This window comes from Aquarana catesbeiana, linkage group LG01 (genome assembly GCF_042186555.1).
Source record: "Aquarana catesbeiana isolate 2022-GZ linkage group LG01, ASM4218655v1, whole genome shotgun sequence".
NCBI lineage: Eukaryota > Metazoa > Chordata > Amphibia > Anura > Ranidae > Aquarana > Aquarana catesbeiana.
Window position 1 is genome coordinate 319,244,866 of NC_133324.1, and position 26,487 is coordinate 319,271,352.

The window sequence follows — 26,487 nt, forward strand, 5'->3', positions numbered from 1 at the left end:
TATAGATAGAAGCTGTCCATGAACTGTTCTCTTCCAGTCTCTATGTATAGATAGAAGCTGTCCAAGAACTGTCCTCTTCCAGTCTCTATGTATAGATAGAAGCTGTCCATGAACGTGAGCTTCCAGTCTCTATGGATAGAAGCTGTCCATGAACTAACAGCTAAATGGGTGTATTTCCTTAACATTACTACACAGAGCTCCTGGCATATCATCCACTCTACAACTCACACCCTCAGTGAGTGAATAAGGCGTAGAATAAAGGACCCCAGAAAACGCGGGATTTCGGTCTCCCTGGAGACGGGGCTGTCCTCTCGTGCCTGCATAAAAAATATTATTACGTTAGTTCAAATCTTCATAATGCGCGAGAAATGCTTCTACTCTAAGAAATAATATAACGCTTTTCAGTTGAAATTGGAATTCTGAATGTCCGGGAAGAGCTGTTTTCCAGACAGGAGCCGCCACGGAAGGCCCTCCCGCCCAGCAACGTTGTGAATTCGCAGCAAGGATCGCAATGGCGGCCGCCGAGCAGGAGGAAAGAGAAAAGCTACGTTTGGCCGAAGAGAGAGAAGAGGAAATGGAGTCGGAGGAAGGAGGACAGCAGCGGCAGCAGGGGGACGGTTCGTCGGAGGAATCCGGAGAGTCTTCTTCTAGTGAGGAGGATGATAAGGAGTGTGAGGTGGAGATCCAGCGGCTGGAGGAGCAGGTAATCTATGGAGAGGAGGAGGAGGCCGCACATGGAGCAGGCAGTCTTGTCAGTAATAGGGAAGAAAGGCAATATATGGGGGGATTCATTTCTACATAAACTGCCTGCCATTATCACACTAAAACTGCTGCATGGCAACCAATCAACTTCTAGCTTCAGCTTGTTCAGTTAAGCTTTGAAAATGAAAGATAGACGTTGATTGGTTGTCATGCGGATTCTGGCTGCTCCAGTCCTAGTTAATGCGGAACTGAAGTCAAATGAAATACATCTCAGGAGTGGGCATTCTGTTTAGAGCAGAAGAGACTTCTCTGCCATAATATAAACCCACCTGCCTGCTTGCAATCCACTCCACAGGGTATAGTGAGTGGCGCATGCGCACCTACATTTCCAGCACAGTACCTGTGTGCCAGGATGACTAAAGCGGTTGAATTCCGCTCAGTTGTGGGCCCCTTGCTTGACAACAGTCCATTGTTTATTTGAATCCTGTCAAAGGGACATATTGGAAAATTCTACATTCAAATCAGTCAGCGGCTGTAGCCGCTGGTCAATGTGCTTGGTCCCCTTTCACACGATAGGCCCGCTCGGATCCGCCTGTCCAATTTTCAGGTGGATCCGAGCGGGCCACCCATTGACTTGTATGGGCAGGCGGATGTCAGATGTGTCCGCTGACACCTGCCTGCCATCCGATCTGCTCAAAACAGACGGATGGCGATACGTTCATTAGGCTCCTTCACACTTATGTGACTTGTCATTTGCCTTTGGATATGTCGCAGCCCATGTGTTTCTATGAAAGCCGTTCAAATCTATGCAACGTAAAGTGGACCTTCACCCCCTTTCTCACGTTCCTTCCATTCCACCCATCCTGCAGAATAAGGATGAGTTCCGGCGTGTTCGCAAAGCCCACGTGCCGAATCCGCCAGGAAGTCGGCACTGCACAGCGCTAATCACAGGCAGTGAGACCTTTCCCGATCTCTGCAGCCGCACATCGGGACAATGTCTCACTGCCTGTGATTAGCGCAGTGCCGACTTCCTGGCGGGCTCTGCACGTGGGCTGTGCGAACATGCCGGAGCGCATCCCTACTGCAGAAGTATCAGGCTTTTTTTTTTTTTTTTTTTTTTTTTTTTTTTTACCTTTTTCATGGAGAAAAAAAGTCTGGTCCTGCCTCCCCATGCGCATCATTCGCGATTGACGCGCATCCTGCACGCTGTGCCTCCCGGGGTATGCAGGTCACATATCCCAGGAGGCTTTGCCTCTCATTCAAGGAAAGGAGGCTGGAGGCCTATCAGAATGTCATCGAGAGGCCTGTCCGCTGAACCCAGAGCGAGAGACAGACAGACAGACAGACAGACAGACAGACATACATGGCGGCGCAGGACAGAGCTGTGGCCAGGCGTGACTGGATCTCGGTGGGACAACGTTGGATCCATTGAATGGATGAGTATCTGAAACGGGCAGATACCACCTTCATGTAAGCAGGGTTATAAAAATAAAATTGGGGGGCTGGCCAGAGGCCCTCTTAAGTAAGTTCCTGTACTACTTAGATGCAACTTTCATGCGACTTGAGTGCCATAAACTGCAATGTAAACTTTCAAAAGTCACATCGTAATGTTATCAATGCAACAGTTGTACAATTGTGAAAGCCAAAGTCGTATCCAAATTACACCCATGCAAAGTTGCGTCAAAGTTGCAATGTAATATTGCAATGGAAATGGCACGACTTTGGAGTGCACAAGTGTGAATGGAGCCTAAAATTAAGCCTGCTGGTTGATTATTAAAAAACAAATTTTGTATGGCCAGCTTAAAGTGGTTGTAAAGCTCAGACATGATATATGAAACAAAGCATATCCCTCTATAGTGTTAATGTAGTAAAAACAGGCAGTTGACCAGCAGTTATCACCCACCTAAATTCTACCATTACAGCCAGATGGGGTTGTATACATGCCTCAGCAATTTTTACTTGGCTAGCAGAGTTGGACAGGTGGCGCCACCTTTCAAACCTGTCCATTAGAATTAATGAGAGTGTGCCGCAACCGTAAGACAAATGCTTGGCTTGCCGTTGCAGTGTTCGTTTTTTCTTTGGGTGGGGGGGGTTAATACTTCAATCCCCTTGGGATAAAAAAATTATACCAGATATTTGGGAGGCGGCAGGATTGCCTCCTGAATGTCAGTCACTGCTTTATTGCTTTTCTGAGGGTGCTCAGCACTGCCACTTATTTGAAATAGCCCTTACTTACCTCATCCCGCACTCCCCTTGCAGAAAGTGTTCAACTTCTCTGTCCAACATTCTGGCTATGGAACGGGGTGTCCTCACTTGCAATCCAGAACTGCTGGTTTTGCATTACACTTGATGCTGTTATTGCTGCCACCACCAGCTGGAATGTTTTTAAAGAAGGCTTTGGAGGACTGGTTTCATGGACCGAGGAGCCTGCAGGAGCGAGAGATAAGAGAAGATTATTAAGATCAATTATTCTGGATGATGGTACCCTTTACCTTTTTATATTTATGCTACTTATGAGGCTTAAGCTTTATTTGAGGGACAAGATAAGTAAATCTGCTTTTGAATGATACCCCCAGCAAAACTTTGTAGTTTGGGGGGGGGGGGGGGGGTAGTATTGGATTTTTCCAGAGTTCAGCTTTCAAGTCATTGTAAAGCCGAAACTTTTTTTTCAGTATGGCAGGGTTAAAATTGCTGTCAGGATTTATTTTTTTGCTATCTGTGTCTCAGAGATTTCCTTTCACTTCCTGTCCTATAGACGCAACAGGAAGTGAGAGGATATCTTTTCAATGTGAGGGATATCCCCTCTTAGCCATCATGGGAACAAGTGTCACAATTGGAAGATCTTTATTTCTGTTCTAGTGCAAAAGCAAACATTTTAGATTTTTCATCACTTTTATTTCAGGTAATATTAAAGAAAAATTAGGGTGAATCTCCTTAAAGCGGGACCTTACCCTTAACAACGTGATAAAAAATAATGTTCTTTAGCAAGGCACTTACATTCCACATTAATAATTATGCTACCAAAGTTAGTGTGTGCTGTAAACTTCAGCATTGTTCCTGTTTCTTCTTGCTGGAGGCTGCCATTTTGCTGAAGCCCAGAGCCCCTGAGCAGCAGTAAATCTTTAGGCTGTCAGCAGATGGGCTTCTACATTTTTGGCACAGTGCCAAAAAATAGAGCACGACTGAGCATGTGCAAAGCAGGGTGAGACTGTGTATTACTGCATTTTAAAAAGTAGAACATTGTGCAAAAGTTCATTTATTTCACTTATGCAACGTAAAAGGTGAAACTAATATATGAGATAGACCCATTACATGCAAAGCAGGATAGTTCAAGCCGTGATTTGTCATAATTGTGATGATTATGGCTTACAGCTCATGAAAACCCCAAATCCACAATCTCAGAAAATTAGAATATTACATGCAATCAATAAAACAAGGATTGTACATAGAACAATATCGGACCTCTGAAAAGTATAAGCATGCATATGTACTCAGTACTTGGTTTGGGCCCCTTTGCAGCAATTACTGCCTCAATGCAGCGTGGCATGGAAGCTATCAGCCTGTGGCACTGCCGAGGTGTTATGGAAGACCAGGATGCTTCAATAGCGGCCTTCAGCTCTTCTGCATTGTTTGGTCTCATGTCTCTCATCTTTCTCTTGGCAAAGCCTCATAGATTCTCTATGGGGTTCAGGTCAGACGAGTTTGCTGGCCAATCAAGCACAGTAATTCCACAGTCATTGAACCAGGTTTTGGTGCTTTTGGCCGTGTGGGCAGGTGCCAAGTCCTGCTGGAAAATGAAGTCAGCATCCCCATAGAGCTCGTCTGCGGAAGGAAGCATGAAGTGCTCCAAAATCTCCTAGTAGACAGCTGTGTTGACCCTGGACTTAATGAAGCACAGTGGACCAACACCAGCAGATGACATGGCTCCCCAAATCAACACAAACTTCACACTGGACTTCAAGCATCTTGCAGTGTGTGCCTCTCCATTCTTCCTCCATACTCTGGGTCCTTGGTTTCCAGATGAGATGCAAAATTTGCTCTCATCAGAAAAGAGGACTTTGGACCACTGAGCAACAGACCAGGTCTGTTTTTCTTTAGCCCAGGTAAGACGCTTCTGACGTTGTTTGTTGTTCAGGAGTGGCTTGACAAGAGGAATACGACAATTGAAGCCCATGTCCAGAATCCGTCTGTGTGTGGTGGCTCTTGATGCACTGACTCCAGCCTCAGTCCACTCCTTGTGAAAGTCCCCAACACTTTTGAATGGCCTTTTCCTGACAATCCTCTCTAGGCTGCGGTCATCCCTGCTGCTTGTGCACCTTTTTCTTCCACACTTTTCCCTTCCACGTAACTTTCTATTAATGTGCTTTGATACAGCACTTTGGGAACATCCAACTTCTTTTGCAATTATACACGGGCAAAGGGCATGAGGTAGAGAGAGGTCGCAGGTGGCTGCCACTGTCGATCAATATCTCAATACCGCATGCACTCAGGCAGAAACCCCTAAAGAGGGGGGGGGGAGAAAACGAGGGGACTATTCCGGTACCAGGTATGTTTACTAATAGTAATAAACAGTGATAGTGACAAAAACTGTAAAAAAATATAAAAATTCCATTTTAATAGAAACCATGGTTAAAAAATTGTAACAATGACACATACAGTTGCAATTAAAAAACGGGAGCAATGCATACAACCAATTAAATTACAACTTGTAGTGGTGTAGACACAAATAAAGCTTGAGTTCTCGACCGGTTTCGCGGTTTCACCGCTTCCTCAGGAGAGCAATATCTGTGGTGCAACATACAATAAATGTAGTAAATACAATCATACACACAATATACAGGAATATAGGAAAGCAGCAAGAACAGTGAACAATACGTTATATAATATACAAGATGAATAGAATAAGGATGGGCTCACCCGTTCTATGGTTGCCTGTGGGTACGCATAACCCCAAGTGGTTCCCCCCGCGGCGAACACAGGGGATGACTAAACAGACCCTGGGTAGATAATTGTATAATAAGATAGAGTGAATAAGGAGAAATGAATTAAGGGGAGGGATAGAGTGGGGGGTGCCAGTGGTATATTATTTAAAAAATAAAACAGTGTGCAAGTAAGCAAGGAACCACGGGAAGTGTGTGAATAGGGAAAGTTGGGAGGGAAGAAAAAGGGGGGGGGGGGAAAGAAAAAAGGGGGGGGGGGGGAAGGGGGAGGGGAAGGAAAAGGGGGAACAAGGGGGAAAAAAGGAGAGGAGAGAAAAGGAAGCGAGAGGGGGGGGAGGGGGGGGGAAAGAGGGGGGGAAAGGGGGGGAGGGAAAGATGATAGGAAGCCCCACGGGAAAAGTATATGGGGAGAAACTAAAGAAAAATTGCACACATAGGTATAAACCGGCACTCACCCCTAAATTGCATGAACATGCGCATGGACTTGAAAGAGGACCAACGGCAAATGATGGTATAATGGATGGAATGAGGCCACTGGTTGTTATTGGGCAGTGAATAGAATCCCCCCCAAATAAAGCTGGAGTGCTTGGTATGCACTCAGAGGAGTTGCGCTGCCAGCTGTAACAAACATGATAATAGAGTCATATAAAAATTGACTCACCGGTCAGTGAAACCAGTTGGCTAGGATTCATGTCACAGGACAACAAGTCAGAGTAACAGGGTGTCTAGTTAATACTGGGATAAACAACATGGGAAATATGAGGGAGCATATTACAGACATGGTATAAAAGGATAACTAGTCAGCACAACATAAGGCTGAGAGGGAGGCTGTCTGTCGGCAGGCAGGGAGAGACAAGGAGGGGGAGGGAAGGGGGGGAGGGAAAGAAGGGAACAAACGGCAGGGAATGGGGGGGGCCACAACACTCACCCAAAGCAGTGGTCCTCAGTTGAATAACGTCCAGGGGCTGTAGGCTCAGATAGCGGCCATGGAAGGCCGCTATAAGAGCGCCCCAACCCGGAAGTCAGGGACGGCGCCGAGGGCGTCCACTGACGTCACCGGGTCTGCTCGCCCGCACTGGGCAGGTGCAGTGTTGACTGCTATCTGCGCAAGCGCGCGCTCCTGTCAAAGGGAATCGAGTTCCCAGGCATGGAGAGACGCAAGCAGCTGTGAGGCTGCCAGGGCGGGCATGTGTCCGCCGCAGAAAGAAGGCTCGGGGCAGGGCGGAACCACAGGAACCTGACGGGTTAGAGAAAGAGGAGCGCATCCTTGTACAGCAAACAACTAAAAACAGTACAATAAGCATAAACATACATATGAGTGATTAAACAAAAAGTGATATTAGATCTAGACAATGAGTAGTCAGTAGCAACAGACCGTAGGTGTTCACCAATGGTGAAAAGGCATCATAAGGTATATTGAGACCCAGGTGCAGAGGACGGGGGGTGGGGGAGGGGGGGAAGGGGGGGAAAGGAAGGGAGGGAAAAGAAGGGGGGAGGGGGGGGGGGGAAAGGAAAAAGGGGGGAGGGGAAGGGAGGAAAAGGGGGGGGGGGGGAGGGAAAGGGGAGGGGGGGGAAGGAGGAGGGGGGGGGGAGAAGGGGAGGGGAAGGGAAGGAGCCATGGGAAGGAAGAAGAGGGAGAGGGGAATTACCTTTTGAGGATTTCCCTCCTTATGGAGGGTGTCAATGATGGTTTTCTGCACAACTGTCAGGCCAGCAGTCTTTCCATGATTGTGATTCCTACTGAACTGGACTGAGAGATCATTTAAAGGCTCAGGAACCCTTTGCAGGTGTTATGCTTAATTCGCTGAATAGAGTGGGGCACTTTGAGCCTAGAATATTGCACCTTTCATACTAATCTAATTTTTCTGAGCTTGTGGATTTGGGGTTTTCATGAGCTGTAAGCCATAATCATCACAATTATGACAAATCGTGGCTTGAACTATCTTGCTTTGCATGTAATGAGTCTATCCTCATATGTTAGTTTCACCTTTTTAAGTTGCATTAGTGAAATAAATGAACTTTTGCACGATATTCTAATTTTTCAAGTTTCACCTGTATACTGTATCAGTGAAGAACAGGGTAAGGCAACCTCAGCATTCCAGGTGTTGTAGATCTACAAGTCCCATGAGGCTTTCCATGACTGACAGCCACAGGCATGACTCCCAGAGGCTTGATGGAATTTGTAGTTTCATGACGGCTGTGCAGGGATTGCCTACCTCTGGTGTAGAAGGTTAGCACTGATACAGTCTAAGGGACCTGAGGAAATATATTTATTTTTCTCAAAGCAGGGATTGTTTGGAAGTCATTAAATATAAAGGGAAAAAGCCTGAAAAAAAAGAAAATTCCAGCAACCACATCTAAGGATTGGCAAGCTGTAAAAAATAAATATTTATTCTTTGGTTTAGGTAAGCTTTCAAGAGAAGATTTGAGGTTTCCAGTAACAGAAGGAGCCACACAATGCAATTTCTGTAATATAGCATATTGCTGCTTGTTCACACCGTAACGTACTCCATGACCCACATAATAACACGCAGTAATGCACTTTTCTTTTATTTACCAGCTGTCAATCAATGTCTTTGATTACAACTGCCATGTTGACCTCATCAAACTGTTACGGCAGGAGGGGGAATTGGAAAGACTGCGACATGCCCGTCAGAAGATGAGTGAACTTTCCCATTAACTGAAGGTATACTTTATTTTTGCCTTTGTTCAATTTTATTAGTGTTGCTTTTAGCGCCTATACTTCTTATCATGTCAAATTTGGAAATGGTATCCTTAATATACTCAGTGGTGCAAACAAGTAATTAGGGTTGACAAAATATATGTAAAATGTCTCTGTACCATAACAGAAATGACCAAATGCGTTTTGTACTCGAAGTATAGTTGATGGCAAACTCTTCATTTTTACCTATTTCTTTCTGGCAAAGGAGATGCTACAACATAGTAGAAGAGTCCTCCAAACAGTAATAGCTTTATCTGAATTCTTTTAGTTTTGAGATGTCACTTGCACAGGTATCCATATGCCACTGTTGGACATAGTCGGTTATTTATTTATGCTGACTTCTATTCTAAGGACTCATTCACTGTGCATCTCAAAGAAGCAACTCCTACAGGCTTCTGAGCTTTTGTGAGCACTCATTTTTTTTCTGCCTGGAAACTCGCCAACATATTAGCCAATGTGTCTATGCACACTATAGCTTTTTCAGGAGTTTTACAGGCAGAATAAAAAAACTCAACAAACTCGTGTTTTTAGGAGGATCTTTCGAGCAGAAAAGACACGTAAGCATCCAAAAGCACCAAAAAAAAAAAAATGAACTGAGGGAAGGGTTTGTAAAAAAAAAATTAAAAAAAAAAATGCTTATGCTCACAAAAGCTCGAAGAATGCACAAAAGAGCACAAAAAAAAAACCCACAAGCTTCTTTCAAGCTTTCAGGCAGAGAAATAAAAGCTCAAATGCCTATAAAAGCAGCTTCCTTTTTTTTTTTTTTTTTTTTTTTTTTTTTTTTTTTTTTTTGAGCTGCAGTGTGCACGAGCCCTTCGGCTGGTCACATGATGTAGTGGAACATGTAGTTTTGGACACTGTGGCAATGGCTTAGACCCCTTTCACACTGGGGCGGTTTGCAGGCTAAAAATACCGCCTGCAAACCGCCCCTAAACAGCCTCCGCTGTTTTGTTCAGTGTGAAAGCCCGAGGGCTTTCACACTGAAGCGAGTGCGCTGGCAGGACGGTGAAAAAAGTCCTGCAAACTGCTTTTTTGGAGCGGTGTATTCACCATGGGACAGCGCGGCAATACCGCGGCTATAGCCGCGCTGTACGAGTGATTTTAACCCTTTTTCGGCCGCCAGCGGGGGTTAAAACCGCACCGCTAGCGGCCGAATACAGCTGCAAGAACGACGGTACAGCAGCGCTAAAAATAGCGCTGTTGTACCGCCGACGCCCCACCGCCCCAGTATGAAAGGGGCCTTAGTGTTTGGTCCACAGCCCCATCTTGTTCAGCGTTCACAGATGCTGAGATTTTCAGTTTTTTAAAACTTTGCTTTTTTTTTTTTTTGTTTTTTTCAGTCAGGTAAAATGGAATATTATTTTGAGCACGTCATGTGTACATGTACAGTCAAAGATGTAGAGCTGTAGGCTGCTCTTCACTTAATTTCTTAGCTGACCTTGAGGCCTCATTAATTCGGACAGACATGGACAGCAACTGCACACACCTGTCAGCCCAGCCTCAACAATATACTGGGGTTGAATTACTAAAATTTGGAAAGTGCAAAGTCTGGTGCAGAAACCAAATCAGCTTCCAGGTTTTTTTGTCAAAGCTTAATTGAACAAGTTGAAGTTAGAAGCCTACCATGAACAACTGCACCAGATTTAGCACTCTCCAGTTTTAGTAAATCAACCCCACTGTGTCTTGTAATTATCTATGCCTTTTTATTTATTTCATTCTATGCATTAAGATAAAAGACCTTCTGTGTGCAGGCAGCCCCCACTAATACTTTCCTGAACCCCATCTCGATCCACCGATGTGCACGAGTGCTTCAGCTTTTCGTGAGTCTCCCTCCTGATTGGCTGAGACACAGCAGTGGGTGCCATTGGCTTCCGCTGCTGTCAATCAGTCAGTGAGCCAGTGAAGAGAGAGCAGGGCCAAACTGCGGCTCCGTGTCTGAATGGACACACAGTCTGCGGCTTGGGTGCTCCCATAGCAAGCTGCTTGCTGTGGGGGCACTTGGCAGGAAGAAGCCAGGGGTGCCGGTGGAGCACCCAAGAAGAGGAGGATCTGGGCTGCTCTGTGCAAACCACTGAACAGAGCAGGTAAGTATAACATGTTTGTCATTTTTAAACAAAAAAAAAACAAGACTTTAATATCGCTTGAAGTCCCGGTTCACACATTAGCGGTGCAAAAGAAGTGCGATTCAGTGGTGCAATTTGTCCTGCAATTCAGCAGGGCGGTTTCCATGCGAGTTTCAAAGCTCTCATCTCTCTCTGTGGAAAATAGGATCGCACTGTGCCAAACTTGCCCTCAATAGGAATACATTTTATTTCACTTGCAATGCAAATTTGCATCGCAAAACGCACAAGTGTGAACCGAAGCTCAAGCAAAGTGCCAGGACACAAGTTAAAAGAAAAAAAAAAAAACACTAGCTCCTTATAGTGGGACTTCTCCACAGTGAAAGGAATAAATGCTCGGCAAGCCTAGGGATAGAGGAATAAAGTGTAATACTTCCCTTATTCCTCATGCTACGTACACAACGGTCGGACTTTCCGGCGGACTTGGTCCGGCACACTTTCTGACGGACTTTGTCCGCCAGGTGCGCCGGACTTTAAAACGGACGGACTTGCCCACACACGACCGGACTTTTCCGGCGGGTTAAGTCCGCCCGTCTTTCCGACGGACTTTCGCCGGAGGTACGGCGGACTTTCAGAATGAACGGACTTGCCCACACACGGACAAGTCCGTTCATTTTGAACGTGACTCATGTGCGACGGGACTAGAAAAGGAAATCAATCTTGCCGCTTTTATCGGCAAGATTGACACCTTGCGAGCCCCGTCGCGGGGCATACCAGGCCCTTAGGTCTGGTATGGATTATGAAAGGGGAACCCCCTACGCCGAAAAAAACGGCGTGGGGTCCCCCCTAAAATCCATACCAGACCCCGATCCGAGCACGCAGCCCGGCCGGTCAGGAAAGGGGGTGGGGACGAGCGAGCGCCCCCCCCCTCCTAAACCGTACCAGGCCGCATGCCCTCAACATGGGGGGGGTGCTTTGGGGGAGGGGGGGCGCCCTGCGGGGCCCCCCACCCCAAAGCACCTTGTCCCCATGTTGATGAGGACAAGGGCCTCTTCCCGACAACCCTGGGCCGTTGGTTGTCGGGGTCTGCGGGCGGGGGGCTTATCGGAATCCGGGAGCCCCCTTTGATAAGAGGGCCCCCAGATCCCACCCTATGTGAATGAGTATGGGGTACATGGTACCCCTACCCATTCACCTAGGGAAAAAGTGTCAATAATAAAAACACACTACACAGGTTTTTAAAATAATTTATTAAACAGCTCCGGGGGGGATCATCCTCCGTCTTTCGGGGGTTCCTCCGGTTCCTCTTCTCCCGGCGTCCGGTTGGTTCTTCTCCGCTCTCTTCTCCCGGTGTTTCGGTTCTTTTCGGCCGGGCTCCTCTGCTGTCTTCAGGTAGCTCTCTTGCCAGCAGAGGTCTGGGCTTCTGGGCTTCTTGGCTTCTTTCCCTCTTCTCTTCTCCAGATGTTGACACGACGCTCTCTCCGGCTGGACTGCTCTCTGAGGGCTCCGTTGTGACTTATATAGGCGGAGACCCCCGCCCCTAATGATGTCACAGTCCCTGGGCATGCTGGGACTGTGACATTTTAGGGGGCGTGGTCACCAGGCGATGTTGACCACGCCCCCTAAAACGTCAGTCCCAGCATGCCCAGGGGACTGTGACATCATTAGGGGGGCGGGGTCTCCGCCTATATAAGTCACAACGGAGCCCTCAGAGAGCAGTCCAGCCGGAGAGAGTGTCGTGTCAACATCTGGAGAAGAGAAGCCAAGAAGCCCAGAAGCCCAGAAGCCCGGACCTCTGCTGGCAAGAGAGCTACCTGAAGACAGCAGAGGAGCCGGCCGAAGAACTGGAACACCGGGAGAAGAGAGCGGAGAAGAACCAACCGGACGCCGGGGAGAAGAGGAACCGGAGGAACCCCCGAAGCCGGAGGAAGACCCCCCGGAGCTGTTTAATAAATTATTTTAAAAACCTGTGTAGTGTGTTTTATTATTGACACTTTTTCCCTAGGTGAATGGGTAGGGGTACCATGTACCCATACTCATTCACATAGGGTGGGGGGGGCGGGATCTGGGGGCCCTCTTATCAAAGGGGGCTCCCGGATTTCCGATAAGCCCCCCGCCCGCAGACCCCGACAACCAACGGCCAGGGTTGTCGGGAAGAGGCCTTGTCCTCATCAACATGGCAACATGGGGACAAGGTGCTTTGGGGTGGGGGGCCCCGCAGGGCGCCCCCTCCCCCCAAAGCACCCCCCCATGTTGAGGGCATGCGGCCTGGTACGGTTTAGGGAGGGGGGGCGCTCTGAGCTCGTCCCCACCCCCTTTCCTGACCGGCCGGGCTGCGTGCTCGGATCGGGGGCTGGGTATGGATTTTAGGGGGGACCCCACGCCGTTTTTTTCGGGCGTAGGGGGTTCCCCTTCATAATCCATACCAGACCTAAGGGCCTGGAATGCCCCGCGCTCACCGCAATAGGAAAATCTGTTTTTCCTATTGCAGCGAGCGCGAGATGCAATACCCTGCCCTCGCGTCGTATCTGGTCGTCGGACCAGCATACACACGAGCGGGCTTTCCGTTGGACCAGCACACAGACGAGCGGGACTTTCCGCCCGAAACTGAGTCCGGCGATAAATTTAAAACCGGTTTCAAATCTTGGTCCGGCGGACTTTGGGGAAAAAGTCCGCCGGAAAAGTCCGCTGGCGCCTGCACACGGGCGGATTGTCCGGCACACTCTGGTCCGCCGGACCAAGTCCGCCGGGAAAGTCCGACCGTGTGTACGCGGCATCACTCTGGCAGGCTTCCTCAAGCCTCTGAAACCAGGCCCCCACATGCTTCTCTAAGCTACTTCAGCAGCGATTCCATCAAGTACAATGCAGAATATTGAGGGCCTGCCCACAACCTCACTGCACTGAAGAGAACACCTGAAACTTCTCCGGAGTGAGGAATACAGTAAGCAATAGTCTCTTCCTCTACACCCTAGGGCTTAACAAGCATTTAACCTATGCAGCGTGGGGGATACATGGTTGGATATTTTTTTCATCCTGGACATTAACTGTTTTACTGAAATAAAGATTTGCTCAATGGCTCTGTAGTTTCAGGGAGAGCAAGGCCAGTCTGAAGGCTTACAGCTTATGTTCTCTTTAGATACCAGTCATTACTGCCATGTCTACATTTATTAATTTTTTTTTTTTTTGTGAAGAAAAAAAAAAGAGAAGATTTGAAATATGAATTTTCACAGTAACAGCTGTTTTGGGGTGGCACAGTGGTGTAGTGGTAGCACTCTCGCCTAGCAGTAAGAAGGGTCACTGGTTCATAATCCCCAACCACGACACTACCTGCTTGGAGTTTGCATGTTCTCCCTGTGCCTGCGTGGGTTTCCTCGGGTACTCCGGTTTCTCCACACTCCAAAGACATGCTGGTAGGCTAATTGGATCCTGTCTAAATTGTCCCTAGTATGTATGAATGTGAGTTAGGGACCTTAGATTGTAAGCTCCTTGAGGGTAGGGACTGATGTGAATGTACAATGTATATGTAAAGCGCTGCGTAAATTGACGGCGCTATATAAGTACCTGAAATAAATTAAAATAAATAAAATAAATTTTGTTTTGTTGTTATGTTAAACTACTGTTATTTGGTGTAATTTTAATGAGGAGATTAACGCAAAAAAATCCTGCCTACTGCTTAGGAACAATTAGACTCCATTTACACTTACGAATGGGACCGTTAGCAATTCACATGTGAGAGACCCAGTGGGGGTTCCCAGCAATTACTGCAGTGGGCATCCTCATTGAAAACAGTGGGGGGCTGACAGCTCCATAACTAATTGCGGCTGCTCACATGTAATCAATCATGGAAAAACTACCTGTGAATAATCTGGCCCTGGACGCAGAGTAGGTTCAGGGCTAATCACTTGCAGGTTATTGCTCCAAAGCAGACATGACACCATGTTCTGCCAGATATTTGCACACTGGCAGAGACCCAGCAGCATGTCTGCACATGTGCGGGGGGATTCCAGGGCATATGCACACATGGCACAGGTCTCTACATTGTCCCAGATACCAGACCCAAGCTCTGCATCACGGTCCATTTTGACTATATTACTTTCACTAAATTTGACACACTTTTCTTTTTCTTACAGAGATCTGGCTGGACTGGTTAAAGGATGAGATGAAGTTTGCAGAATCAGAAACTTCAGACCGGGAGACTGTTTATGAATTGTTTGAAAGAGCTGTTAAAGATTATATTTGTAAGTCCTAAATGTCTCTTACTTTTCTTTTAGTCTGTGTTTGGTTGTAACCCTACACAAGTTTTACTTTTCTGCAGTCTTCTTTTCTACATCCCTTTAACGTGCTGAATTTAGATAAAATCCTTCTGCCATCTGTCAATAGCATAGAGGGTGCTGAGAGCTGCAGTTTAGATCTCTGGTACAGTGTGTGTTGAGAGCTAATTGGAGGACAGTGACATACACCCCCCACCCCCCATTCATTGAAGTGTATTTTTCCCAAAAAAATGCTTTTGAAAGACCACTGTGCAAATACAGTGTGACATAAAATATTGCAACAATCGCCATTTAATTCCCTAGGGTCTCTGCTAAAAAAAAATATATGGGTTCCAAGTAATTTTCTAGCAAAAAAATCTGATTTCAACTGTAAGAAACAAGTGTCGAAAAAGGTTTAGACTTTAAGTGGTTTAAAACTTCCTGCATATTCACACAGGGTTATTACTTACAGTTAGTAGGAATAAGTCTCTTGTACTGATGTCTCTTCTGTTAGCTGAAATCCTCCTCTTTTCGAGGCCCTCCATCCCTGCCACTGTAATCTCTGGTGCACTGGGTTTAATACAACTGAGGGGTGGTGACAGGCACTCATCAGGAGTGCCTGACTATGACCAAACTTTCCACTAAGCTCCTCCAGCTACAGCTTATATGAATGGAGGACAGGCAGACGATTGAAAGGTCCACCCCCTCCATTTATAGAAGCTGTTTAATTCATAGAAGCTGTAGTATGCTTCTATGAATAGGGAAGCTGGACAGAAAAGATGGGCATAGTCAGGCATCCCTGATAGTGCCTGTCACTGTTCCATCAGATCTATTAACCCCCCACTGCACCAGAAGATTGGAGTGGATGCATCAATAGAGAAGGATTTCAGCTAACAGCAGTGACACATCCAATAGAATGTATGTAATGTGCGGATTTTTTGTTTTATTTAGACAGCACTTAGACTTGAAGAGGAGTTCCAGTCTGCTGTTAAAAAAAATAAGTCAGCAGCTACAAAACTGTAGCTGCTGACTTTTAAAAAAAAAAAAAACGGTCACCTGTCACACGATCCAGCAGTGCGCTCATCCCAGCCGGTTTCTCCCGCTGTTTTTGTTCATCGGCACCGGCATCTTAACTATGGGCACCCAGCTGTGACTGCTTGTGGCTTTACAGCTGGGTGCCCGCTGTGCATTGTGAATGATGCATTTGTCCCAGAAGACTGGGGGGGGGGCTTGAATTGGAACTTCCTGTCAAAAGTGGCAATTCTTCAAGAGGAGCGGGGGATAAGTCCTTAAAGTGAAACTTCCCCTTTTGGGTGGAGCATGATCATTTTAACTTGATGTGGCATGGATAGTTGCACTTTGCTTTTTGTGCATGTGTACCTGGGCTTTTGGAACTTAGGACTGTTGCCTGTCTGTATATACAGTATGTGGTGCCAAAAGTTTCTGTAGATATTTAATTATCATAAAGGACATGAAAGATGAGCAGAAGTAAGTATTAGGATTTTTTTTTTACCAGGTCAAATCAGAATATACAGTATGTCGATTTAATCCATAGAAAATGCTACAAAATCTTGTAGTAATCTGCCCTCTGTAAGCAGAAATCTAACTGGTTGCTGCCAATTAACACACTGCAAGTAATTGCTGTTTTGATTGTTTATTGTCTGAGCTGTTTGTGTTGCTTTAGGTCCGGAAATTTGGCTTGAATATGCTCAGTACTCCATTGGTGGAATGGGTGAAAAAGGAGGCATTACCAAAGTCCGCTCTATATTCGAGAGGGCTTTAACAGCTGTTGGACTTCATATGACCAAAGGATCTGCTGTATGGATGCCTACAGAGAATTTGAGAATGCAATTCTGGGCTCCATCCAGGTAATGAGATTCCAAAATGATATGTGCTCTACATGAGCTGGGTTTCTATTCACATGTAATGTGAAAGTATATTCTGTTTAAGAGTTTTTGATATTTGGTTTCCTCTCTGTAAAAGTGTTGCATAACTGATTTATTTTAATTTTAATATATCCTAGCCAATGGCAGGTACTGTCCCTTCATCAGAACAGCAGCAGCTGCTGAATGACCAACTTGATAGAATCCGCACATTATTTAAACGACAGTTGGGTGTACCGCTCCAAGGTAAGAGCAATTCTTAACATCTGTCATCACAGTAAAAAAAAAAAAAAAAAAAAAAACTGCTTTGGTGCCATTATTTCCACACAGATCTTGAAGCATTGTTTACTATGTTAAAACTGTTGGCACAAAACACCAGCATAGCTATGTGTCTCGGATGCCCATCATTTTAGTATAAATTTTGTTTTAGTGACTTTTTTGCATTATTTTTGTAGAACGTAGCTGCTTTTGCTACCTTTCCTTTCATTGAGTAGTTTTCTTTCCAAAAAAAAAAAGCAAGTTACTTTAGTAATGCTATTTTTTTTATAACGTGTGCATAAGTTAAATGTATTTATCTGATTATTCTGAATGATGAAATATCCACTGCATACTTGACAGAGATGGAAACAACATATGCAGAGTATGTGGATTGGTCAGAAGAACCCATTGCAGATTCTTTTGTAAACAATTACAAGAAGGCCTTGCAACAAGTTAAGAAGTATAAGCCCTATGAAGAGGCATTGGTGAGAATCATTCACTCTTATTTATTTTAGTAGGGTAGTTGTTATTGTAACATGACAGTTTTGATGAAAAAATATTTTGATCTTAATTTTTCTAGTACACTGTGAAAATTGAAATTTTATCTTAGGCAAAAAGTAAAAAAAAAAACATTGTTTTCCTCTCGTTCAATCCAAGCGAGAGATAATAGGTCTATTCCCCCATTCACGCTAAACAACATGGATGGACTGCATCCGATTGGACTGTTCTTGAGCTGAATGGTTCTTGAAGTGTCGCCCACAGTTTAAATTTTGGCTAGCTTTAATTTTAGTGTTGAATGAAATAGGGAAGGATTTGAAACCCTGTCGGGTGTTTGTTTTCTGTGCCCCTGCTAGGTAGATTCATTTTTCTATTTCTCCCGGTGATCAGTGACACTAAGGGGGAGATTCACTAAAGGTGGTGCACTCAGAATCTGGTGCAGCTGTGCTTGATAGCAAATCGGCTTCTAACTTCAGCCTTCTCAATTAAGCTTTGACAATAAAACCTGGAAGCTGATTGGTTTCTATGCAGGGCTGCACCAGATTTTGAACTCTCCAGTATTAATAAATCCTCCCCCTAAGTGTCAGTCAGTTAAGTTGTCCCCTGAAGAGGAATAGAGGAGACCTCTTTGAATGAGGAACTTCTTTTCACTAACATCTGTTTCAGCAGGGGCTTCATTCACTTTGGAGAGACTTTCTTCACTTCTTGTGGTGTCAACAGGACAGAAAGTGAAGGGAGAACTCCCTAATGGAACACACACACAAGGCAAAAAAAGTATATTAAAGTAATATTTAAAGTAGGACTATAGGCAAAACCTTTTTTTTTTTTTTTTTTTTTTTTTTTTAATTTTAGATAGAATAAGGAAGGGTTACAACCTTTTGGAAGGCAACATGTTTCACAACCAGTGTTAATTGTGGCAGCAAATTTCGACTTAGTTTGTCTTAGTCTTTTGACTAAAATGCTATTTTAGTTTTAGTCCCATTTTATTCATCTGCAATTGTTTTTAGTTTTAGTCCTAATTTAGTGGACTAACATCTCCAGTACATTTTATTCGACTAAAATGTCCTACATTTTAGTCGACTAAAACTCATTTTATTTGTCTAAAATCTAATGGGTTTAGTTAAATTGTGATGCATTATTTAAAGCGGGGTTCCACCCAAATTTTGAACAATATCTGTATGTATTCTCTTCCTTGCCTAGATGCTGACATGCCGTTTAAAAAAATTTAAATCGCCGTAATTACCTTTTATTTTTCTATTCTTCTTTGCACTTCCTGGTTCTCCTCCCGTGGGAGTAGGCGTGTTTCTAGCCTCTGCCAGACTCCTGGGAGCTAGTCTCAGGCTTCCCAGGATTCCACTGAGCATGTGCGGGAACAAGCGGTGAATGCTGGGAGCACAGCATTCACCACATCCAGGAAATAAATGCTTGTGGGCTTCAAATGCCCACAATGAAGATGGAAACCGCCTGCAGTGAATAATATAAGTTATTCTTTCCGACGAAATCTGACAAGGGCGGACATATTACACACAATATGTGAGTATGTAATGCTGAGAAGAAAAGTTTGTGAATGTTCTAAAAGAAAAAAAAAACATAGATAGGTGGACCCCCACTTTAAGCATTTCGCTACAATTTCCAAACTCATTATATACTCCTGAAGTAAAAAAAAAAAATGAATATTATGTTATTTATGGTATTCTGGTTTAACCACTTGATCACTGGGCACTTAAACCCCCTTCCCAACCAGACCAATTTTCAGCTTTCGGTGCTCTCACACTTTGAATGACAATTACTCAGTCATGCAACACTGTATCCATATGAAATGTTTGTCCTTTTTTCACACAAATAGAGCTTTCTTTTGGTGGTATTTAATCACCGCTGGGTTTTTTATTTTTTGCGCTATAAATCAAAGACTGAAAATTCGGTTAAAAAACCCAAAAACTTTTGTTTCTGTTAAAATGTATTGGCAGAGTACTGCAGAGTATTGGCATAGTACTGCAGAGTATGGGCACTGAGCAGCGCTGTGGGCACTACAGATCCAGCCCAAAGCGCTGCTGCAAACAATCTCTCCCCCTCTCACTGTACAGAGAGGGGAGGGAGAAATCGGCGTCATGACATGACGCCAGTTTGTTTACAAATGATCGCTCCGTCATTTGACGGAGCGATCATGTGGTAAATGGCTGCTATCAGCGGCCATTTACCATGATCCAGGATGCGCCAGGTCTTCCGGACCCGGCGGTCACGGGTGTTCATGGGTGCGCGCCAGATTCTGGGAGGACGTCCATGGACGCCCACCCAGAATCAGCCGACCACGCTGTAGCCTTCTTTCAGCTATGGCCCGGTCGGCAAGTGGTTAAACAAACTCACAGCCACAGATTTAGCCGCTCTGGTCTGAGAAAGCCTGTAATGCTGCACAGTATGATGGACAGTGGTATGAGAGGCCTGTAATGCTACAGTCTCTGGATGGTGGTATGAGAGGCCTGTAATGCTGCACAGTGCTCTGGATGGTGGTATGAGAGGCCTGTAATGCTGCATAGTGCTCTGGATGGTGGTATGAGAGGCCTGTAATGCTGCACGGTGCTCTGGATGGTGGTATGAGAGGCCTGTAATGCTGCACGGTGCTCTGGGATGGTGGTATGAGAGGCCTGTAATGCTGCACGGTGCTCTGGGATGGTGGTCTGACTGAGAGGCCTGTAATGCTGCACAGTGCTGGATGGTGGTCTGAGGGATGGCCTGTAATGCACAGTGCTCTGGATGGTGGTATGAGGGGCCTGTAATGCTGCACGGTGCTCTGGGATGGTGGTCTGACTGAGAGGCCTGTAATGCTGCACAGTGCTGGCTGGTGGTCTGAGGGATGGCCTGTGATGCACAGTGCTCTGGATGCCAGTGGTCAGAGGAGGCCTGTAATGCACAGTGCTCTGGATGCCAGTGGTCAGAGGAGGCCTGTAATGCACACAGTGCTCTGGAGGTATGGTGGTCTGAGGGAAGGCCTGTAATTGTATTGTACACACTCATAGTTCTCTCTGCTCTGGATGGTCATCGTCTGGAGTGGGACTCTCGCCGTGAGGCTTGTAATGCACAGTGCTGCTCTGGACAGTCGTCTGAGAACTCTGAAGCCTGTAATTCTTTCTGCACAGTGCTGCAAAGTGAAGCACGCTATGGACTTAAATCGCTTGCTTGCTGGGAGCAGAAGCAAGCGGAGCTCCGTGGAAACCTGAAATTCACAAGGGTAAACGTCCCTGCCTCACGTTTTCATTTCGTCATAATTTTGACGAAAATGTGGTGTATTTTTTGTTTTGTTTTCGTCACTGTAAAAAGGCTGCTGACGAAAATGTTGACAAATGTTTTTGTCTAAGAAATTCACACTGGTTACAACCTGTCAGATTTTTTTTTTTTTTTTACCATCTGTGCCCCATTTGTAGAGATTTCTCTTCACTTCCTGTCTCCTAGCCAAACAGGAAGTGAGAGGAAATCCCTGCAAATCAAGGCAATTCCTAGAGGACCCCTAGATCACCAAAACTAGTGTCCCCATTGGAAGATTTCCCCTCTATCACTTTTTTGGGGACAACCCAGAAAAGAAATAGGGGATTTTCTTTTACTTTCACTTTCAATGACAATGGTAAACAGGACAAATAGAGAGGGTGACTCTCCATAACGGTGGCACAGACTGCAATAAAAACCTAATGGGTGTTCTAATCTCTCCACTCTATCCAAAGCTAAAAAGGCCTTTAGTTATACTTGTATAGATATTTATATTAAAATAAATAAACACCAGAACTATTTTGTTCTTTGGTTTAAACTGAACAGCAAATGGTTAAATTTGCAGTTCAGTTCAAACCAAAGAACAAAATAGTTCTGGTGGTTTTTTTTTTTTTTTTTTTTTTTTAATAAAAATATCGAGATATACTTTAAATCTATATAAAATGAATGCAGTTGTTTTCTTTGGATACCCCTTAAATAATGGGCAAATGTTGGTTTGCCAGTCTGGGAACATGCCGTAAAAAAGCTGTTGTATTTACTCTTCCCACTATATTGTGCAGCAACTACCTAGACTTAAAGTGGAATTCCATGCAAAAACTAAAATGCCGGCATCTATAGCCACCAGCATTCTAACACTAACCTATTTAGCCCTGTACAGACAAAACGAGTATACATACTTTTTTTGAAGTTGCTCTGACCGGATGCCAGCTGAGCTGTCAGCCGCGGCTTCGCTGTGTATGTGGGTGCAGAGGACACAGATGACTTCAGAAGCCCCATAGTAACTCTGTGGGTGAAGCCGCTTCCCATTCAATTCCCAGCCGTTGAGCCGTGTCCTTTGCAGAGCTTCTGCCGCTGGAGATCAGGGTCGGATCGGGTCAAAGGTATGTATACTAATTTTTTCTTTATAGGGCTAGAGAGGGTTAGTGTTAGATCGGTGGTGTCTATAGATGCAGGGATTTTAGTTTTTGCATGGACTTCCACTTTAATATATGTTTAAATATTAAAGAATACAAATTTTGATATTGTAGACCCTTGTCAAGTACCTCAGTGATGCTCTGCAAGTGTTTGTATCAGGCCATAATGGCTATAACCTTCCATCTTGTGTCCCACCAGCTGGCTGCTGAGACTCCGAAGTTAGCAGAATACCAAGCTTACATTGATTTTGAAATGAAGGAAGGAGATCCAGCTCGCATCCAGCTTATTTTCGAACGTGCCTTAGCTGAAAATTGTTTGGTTCCGGATCTTTGGGCAAGATACGCTCAGTACCTTGTGAGTATCTGGTTGAATGGGGTATAATGGGCAGCTTATGCAGACCATTGCATTATAGAGAGGAAGGCTGTGCACAGCTGCCAAACAAATACCACAGTACTCCCCTCAAGAATATTTAGAGGCTTTGTGCATTTGTTTAAAGCTGAAGCTATATAATCACTTCATTTTATAATTCATTCACACTTTAGCACATGCGTGCACCAAACCGCATGGTCCTGCAGCACCATGCAGCTTGGTGCTGCGCAATTGAAAAAAAGGGCCAGTGACTTGTGTCTCCGCATTTCTCATGGGTAGTGCAGCCCATTAAAATGAATGGGCTGACCTACCTGTGACATGTGCATGCACAGATCTGAACTGAGCCCCATATCACAATGCCATCCTTACATCAGTTCCACAGTGTCCACTGCACATCACAGTTCCCTTCCCTTCACATCAAGATCCCCCCCCCTTCACAGTAGTGTTCTCATGCCCCCTTGACATCAACACTCTCCAACATTGCAGTCCTCAGCCCCCCCATTACAGTCCTCAGCTCCCCCACATTGTGTGCAGACCCCTAATACAGTATTCAAGCTGCCCCACATTATTGTCTTCAGCCCCCCCAATACAGTATTCGTGCCCCCCCACTTCTGTCAGCTGCCCTGCATTATTGTCCTTAGCCCCCCATTACAGTACTTGGCCCCCCTATTACTGTCCACAACCTCCCCCATTACAGTACTCACCCCCCCCCCCCATTCTCCCACATTAGTCCTCAAGCCCCCATTACTGTCCTCAGATCACCCCATTACAGTACTCGGTTCCCCCCCATTACTGTGCTAAGCCTTTCTCTTTACAGTACTCAGCCCCCCCTGAAATTGCAGTACTCTGCCTTAACTCCCCCCACATTACAGTACTAAGCCCCCATACACATTACAGTACTCAGTCCCTTCATTGCAGTACTCAGCGCCTCTCCCCCTTGCCACATTACATCTCCCTTATCTTACACATGCGGGAGGCATGGCAGATCTAAATGGAGGACGGAAGCTGCAAGCTGGTGAGATTGGTTGCTTGGACTGCCCTTCATCTTTGCAACCAATCACTGGCTTGTTTACCTTGGGCAGCTCCCGCTTTCCCTCCAGAACTGTCTCACCTCCCGTTGGCTCTATGAAGATGAAAGCGTGATTGCTGACAGAAGAACTGGCTTCTAAATGGCGTGACCGCTGCGGTCAGGGTGAGAGACTGATTGGGGCCGGACCCGGACTGCAGGCCCCCATTTAGTGATGCCTGGCGTACAGAATAGAACGGGCCAGCAGTGCAAATGCAAATTTTCTGTGTAGCCAAGGCTGCAGTTAACTATTACAGCACTGGAAGACAGTCGCTGAAGATTGTATCCGGCGGCTGTGAGGAGGCATACATGGGAAGATTTCTAGCAGAAGCCTGCAGATATAGGATACACATAACTAATGTGTAGGTAGCTGTATCTCCCCCAAAAAATTCCTACATTTCAGCCTAAATCTTTGGCGTTTCTAAAGTGCGGATGTAGAATTTTATGTTCCCCCACTTAGATTAATAGATTTCAACAAAGTGCAGTGGCATGGTCTATCTCAATATCTACAGAACAGAAGTGGATACAAACTGCAAATCCTTTCATATTAATGCATTGTATAGTTGCCCTAGAGAGGATTATTTCCCCAGAAGCCCTAAAATTTCAGTTAAAATGGCATAATAGAATGCATGTTTGAAGCTCAACTCTGAGAAAACTAAAAGCCTTCCATTGCTGCGGGGCTTTTTGTACAAGATTTAAAGCCTATATCCATGTTTTAACTTTAAACCGTTTGCTTTGACCAAGCTGGTCCTAACAAACGATTTTCTTCACTACTACATGCATCCACTAACAGCGCTTTATAAACTGTTTATAGTGTCAGCTACTGTACATGCAGTGTACAGAGCTGTGTTCTGGAAGGCAGGGGTACGAGGACTTTCCGTTCTGTTCATGGAACTAAATTGAGTATGTATACAAGGTGTCTTCTGATCTGAAGAGGCGGGCTGATTAGATCACAATCTCCACCTCAGTCGATCAGTGGAAGCCCTTGGTTCATTTATTAAATACAAATTAAAATGGTTGTAAAGGCTGAAGGTTGTTTACCTTCATGCATTCTTGTGCTTCTCTCTCTCTCTCTCTCTCTCTCTCTCTCTCTCTCTCTCTCTCTCTCTCTCTCTCTCTCTCTCTCTCTCTCTCTCTCTCTCTCTCTCTCTCTCTCTCTCTCTCTCTCTCTCTCTCTCTCTCTCTCTCTCTCTCTCTCTCTCTCTCTCTCTCTCTCTCTCTCTCTCTCTCTCTCTCCTTATTGGCTGAGACAGCAGTGGGAGCCATTGGCTCCCACCGCTGTCAATCACAGCCAGTGCCCCCATAGCAAGCGGCTTGCTATTTGGGGCACTGGTCAAGAGGGAGGTGCCAGCAGGGAAGAAGAAGAGGATTGGGGTGCTCTGTGCAAAACTATCACACAGAGCGGGTAAGTATGACATGTTTGTTATTTAAAAAAAAACCTTTTAATATCACTGGGCTGAGCAGCACTCAACCCAACTTGGTTTTGTTTTAGTAGCAGAAAGGGCATTACTGACAGTGGCTGCATTTCTTAGTGAGGAAAAAAGTTTGTTTGGACCAGCTTGGTCCAACCAAACTTTAAAGTTAAATGAGAGCTGAAGTTAAGCTTTAAATGATCATTTGTCTAGGGAAGCTTGGTACAGAAACTTTACCTCACCAATCCTCCGCTTCCTCAGGCTCCTCCATGCTTCTAGACCGGTCCCTGCAGCCTCTTCTTCCCTATGCTCTAGTGGTCTAGGTCTCCTAATGTCAAGCCCTGCATTGGATGTTGGCATACCAAGTTGACTGTCTGAGTATAAGGGAGAAAAGTCTGCCAGGTGAGTGGTGGATCAGGTAAGTTAATGCACTCTTTCTGGTACCCTAGACAAACAAGTAATTCATTCTTACAGTCTCGGCACAGCCCCACTGAAAGGGAGGTTTTTTAGATTTCCCAGAGTTGGGCTTTATTAGTGAAATAGGACAAATGCTATGACTAAAGACAACCCTGTCTGAAACTTGCTGTAACTTTTCTAATTTGACACTAGACATTTTTACGTTTTATTTTTATATGGAGATCAGATATGGGGATGCACTAGTGATCTTTGTTGTGACATATGGTTTGTTCTCATGGCAGGATACAGATTCTAAAATATTTATTATAAATCACCTAGATATTTTAACATTTGTTGTGTGCCATCAAAGTCCCAACCAGTCAAATAGTTTTTCAGATATTACATTAGGAATAGGGGAACTTTGTAATCGCATCAGACATATTTATGCATAGTATCGGCAAAAACTCTTTGATCTTTCTGAAGCTAAACCTAAAATTGAAGTATGGCCAAAGCTTTTTTGACCATACTTACTTGTGCTCTCCTGTGATCCAGAATCAGCCAACATCCGCTATTTTGCTGTTGGCTGACGTTACAGAGCCACTCTGGAAGGATCCCAATTTAATGTTGGGATCTACCCAGATGCTAGACCGGCAGCTGTCTCACTTTCTCAGCGTGCTGCTTAGAGCCTGAACCAGCCATTACAGCGCGAGCACTGGAGAGGGCAGAATAGAGAGCGGTGACTAATAGTCACCGCTCTCTAGTCTGGAAAGACCGAGAACTGAGCGATCAGCGGTCATGTGATAGCTTAGTGCTTTGCCTTAGAGCTGGTGGGGGACAGCTGTAGAAGACCGATGCTAAAGCAGGGGGGTGAGTATTTGTGTGTGTGTGTGTGTGTGTGTGTGTGTTATTTTCGATTCCTACATTTCTCCTTTTTGAGTTAATTTAAGTAAACTTGATTGCATTTTGAGAGGCTTGTTTATTTATCTTGTACAATGTTGGCTATGGAATAGTTCAGTTTAATAGGTGTAAATGTAGTTCTAGGAAAGAAAATACTTTAATGTTGCTGCATCTACCTGTAGGACAGACAGCTTAAAGTGAAGGAACTGGTTCTTTCTGCTCATGACCGGGCTACCAGGAACTGTCCATGGACAGTGGGCCTTTGGAAGAGGTGTATTCTCGCCATGGAACGACATTGTGTAGATCACAGCATTATAGTTGGTGAGTACTGGTCTACTGCATCTAAGTAAGTAAACCTCTTTGTAAGCAGTGCATAAAATGTAAGTGAGCTGACAGAAGTGAGTTGCAAAGGACTCGCATGTTCCCCCTTCCCCAGACACTTCAGCCCTACAGTGGGATACTGCAATACCAGAAAGCATAAGTAGGACTAGGTGTGGCCAGGTGCTGATTGACAAGCTACAGGCTTGTGAATTAGCAATGACATTTTTTTTCATCCCACTGTAGTGCAAACAAGCATAGCTCTGAATTCAGGATAGTGCGACATTGTTGCCACGCCATTCTCTGATTGGACGAGGTGGAGAT

The 26,487-nt window shown here is 45.2% G+C and overlaps 1 protein-coding gene across 1 annotated transcript in view; it reads left to right on the forward strand.

Annotated features, from left to right (window-relative positions):
- Positions 1 to 440: 440 nt before the first annotated feature.
- Positions 441 to 26,487, forward strand: part of SART3 (spliceosome associated factor 3, U4/U6 recycling protein) — a 56,660-nt gene continuing 30,613 nt past the window's right edge. The window contains 10 exon segments of the mRNA XM_073630161.1: positions 441 to 703; positions 8,203 to 8,308; positions 8,311 to 8,328; positions 14,555 to 14,662; positions 16,359 to 16,496; positions 16,499 to 16,542; positions 16,698 to 16,803; positions 17,176 to 17,300; positions 21,904 to 22,059; positions 26,028 to 26,166. Coding sequence (XP_073486262.1) covers positions 512 to 703; positions 8,203 to 8,308; positions 8,311 to 8,328; positions 14,555 to 14,662; positions 16,359 to 16,496; positions 16,499 to 16,542; positions 16,698 to 16,803; positions 17,176 to 17,300; positions 21,904 to 22,059; positions 26,028 to 26,166 — 1,132 coding nt within the window. The 5' untranslated portion in view covers positions 441 to 511.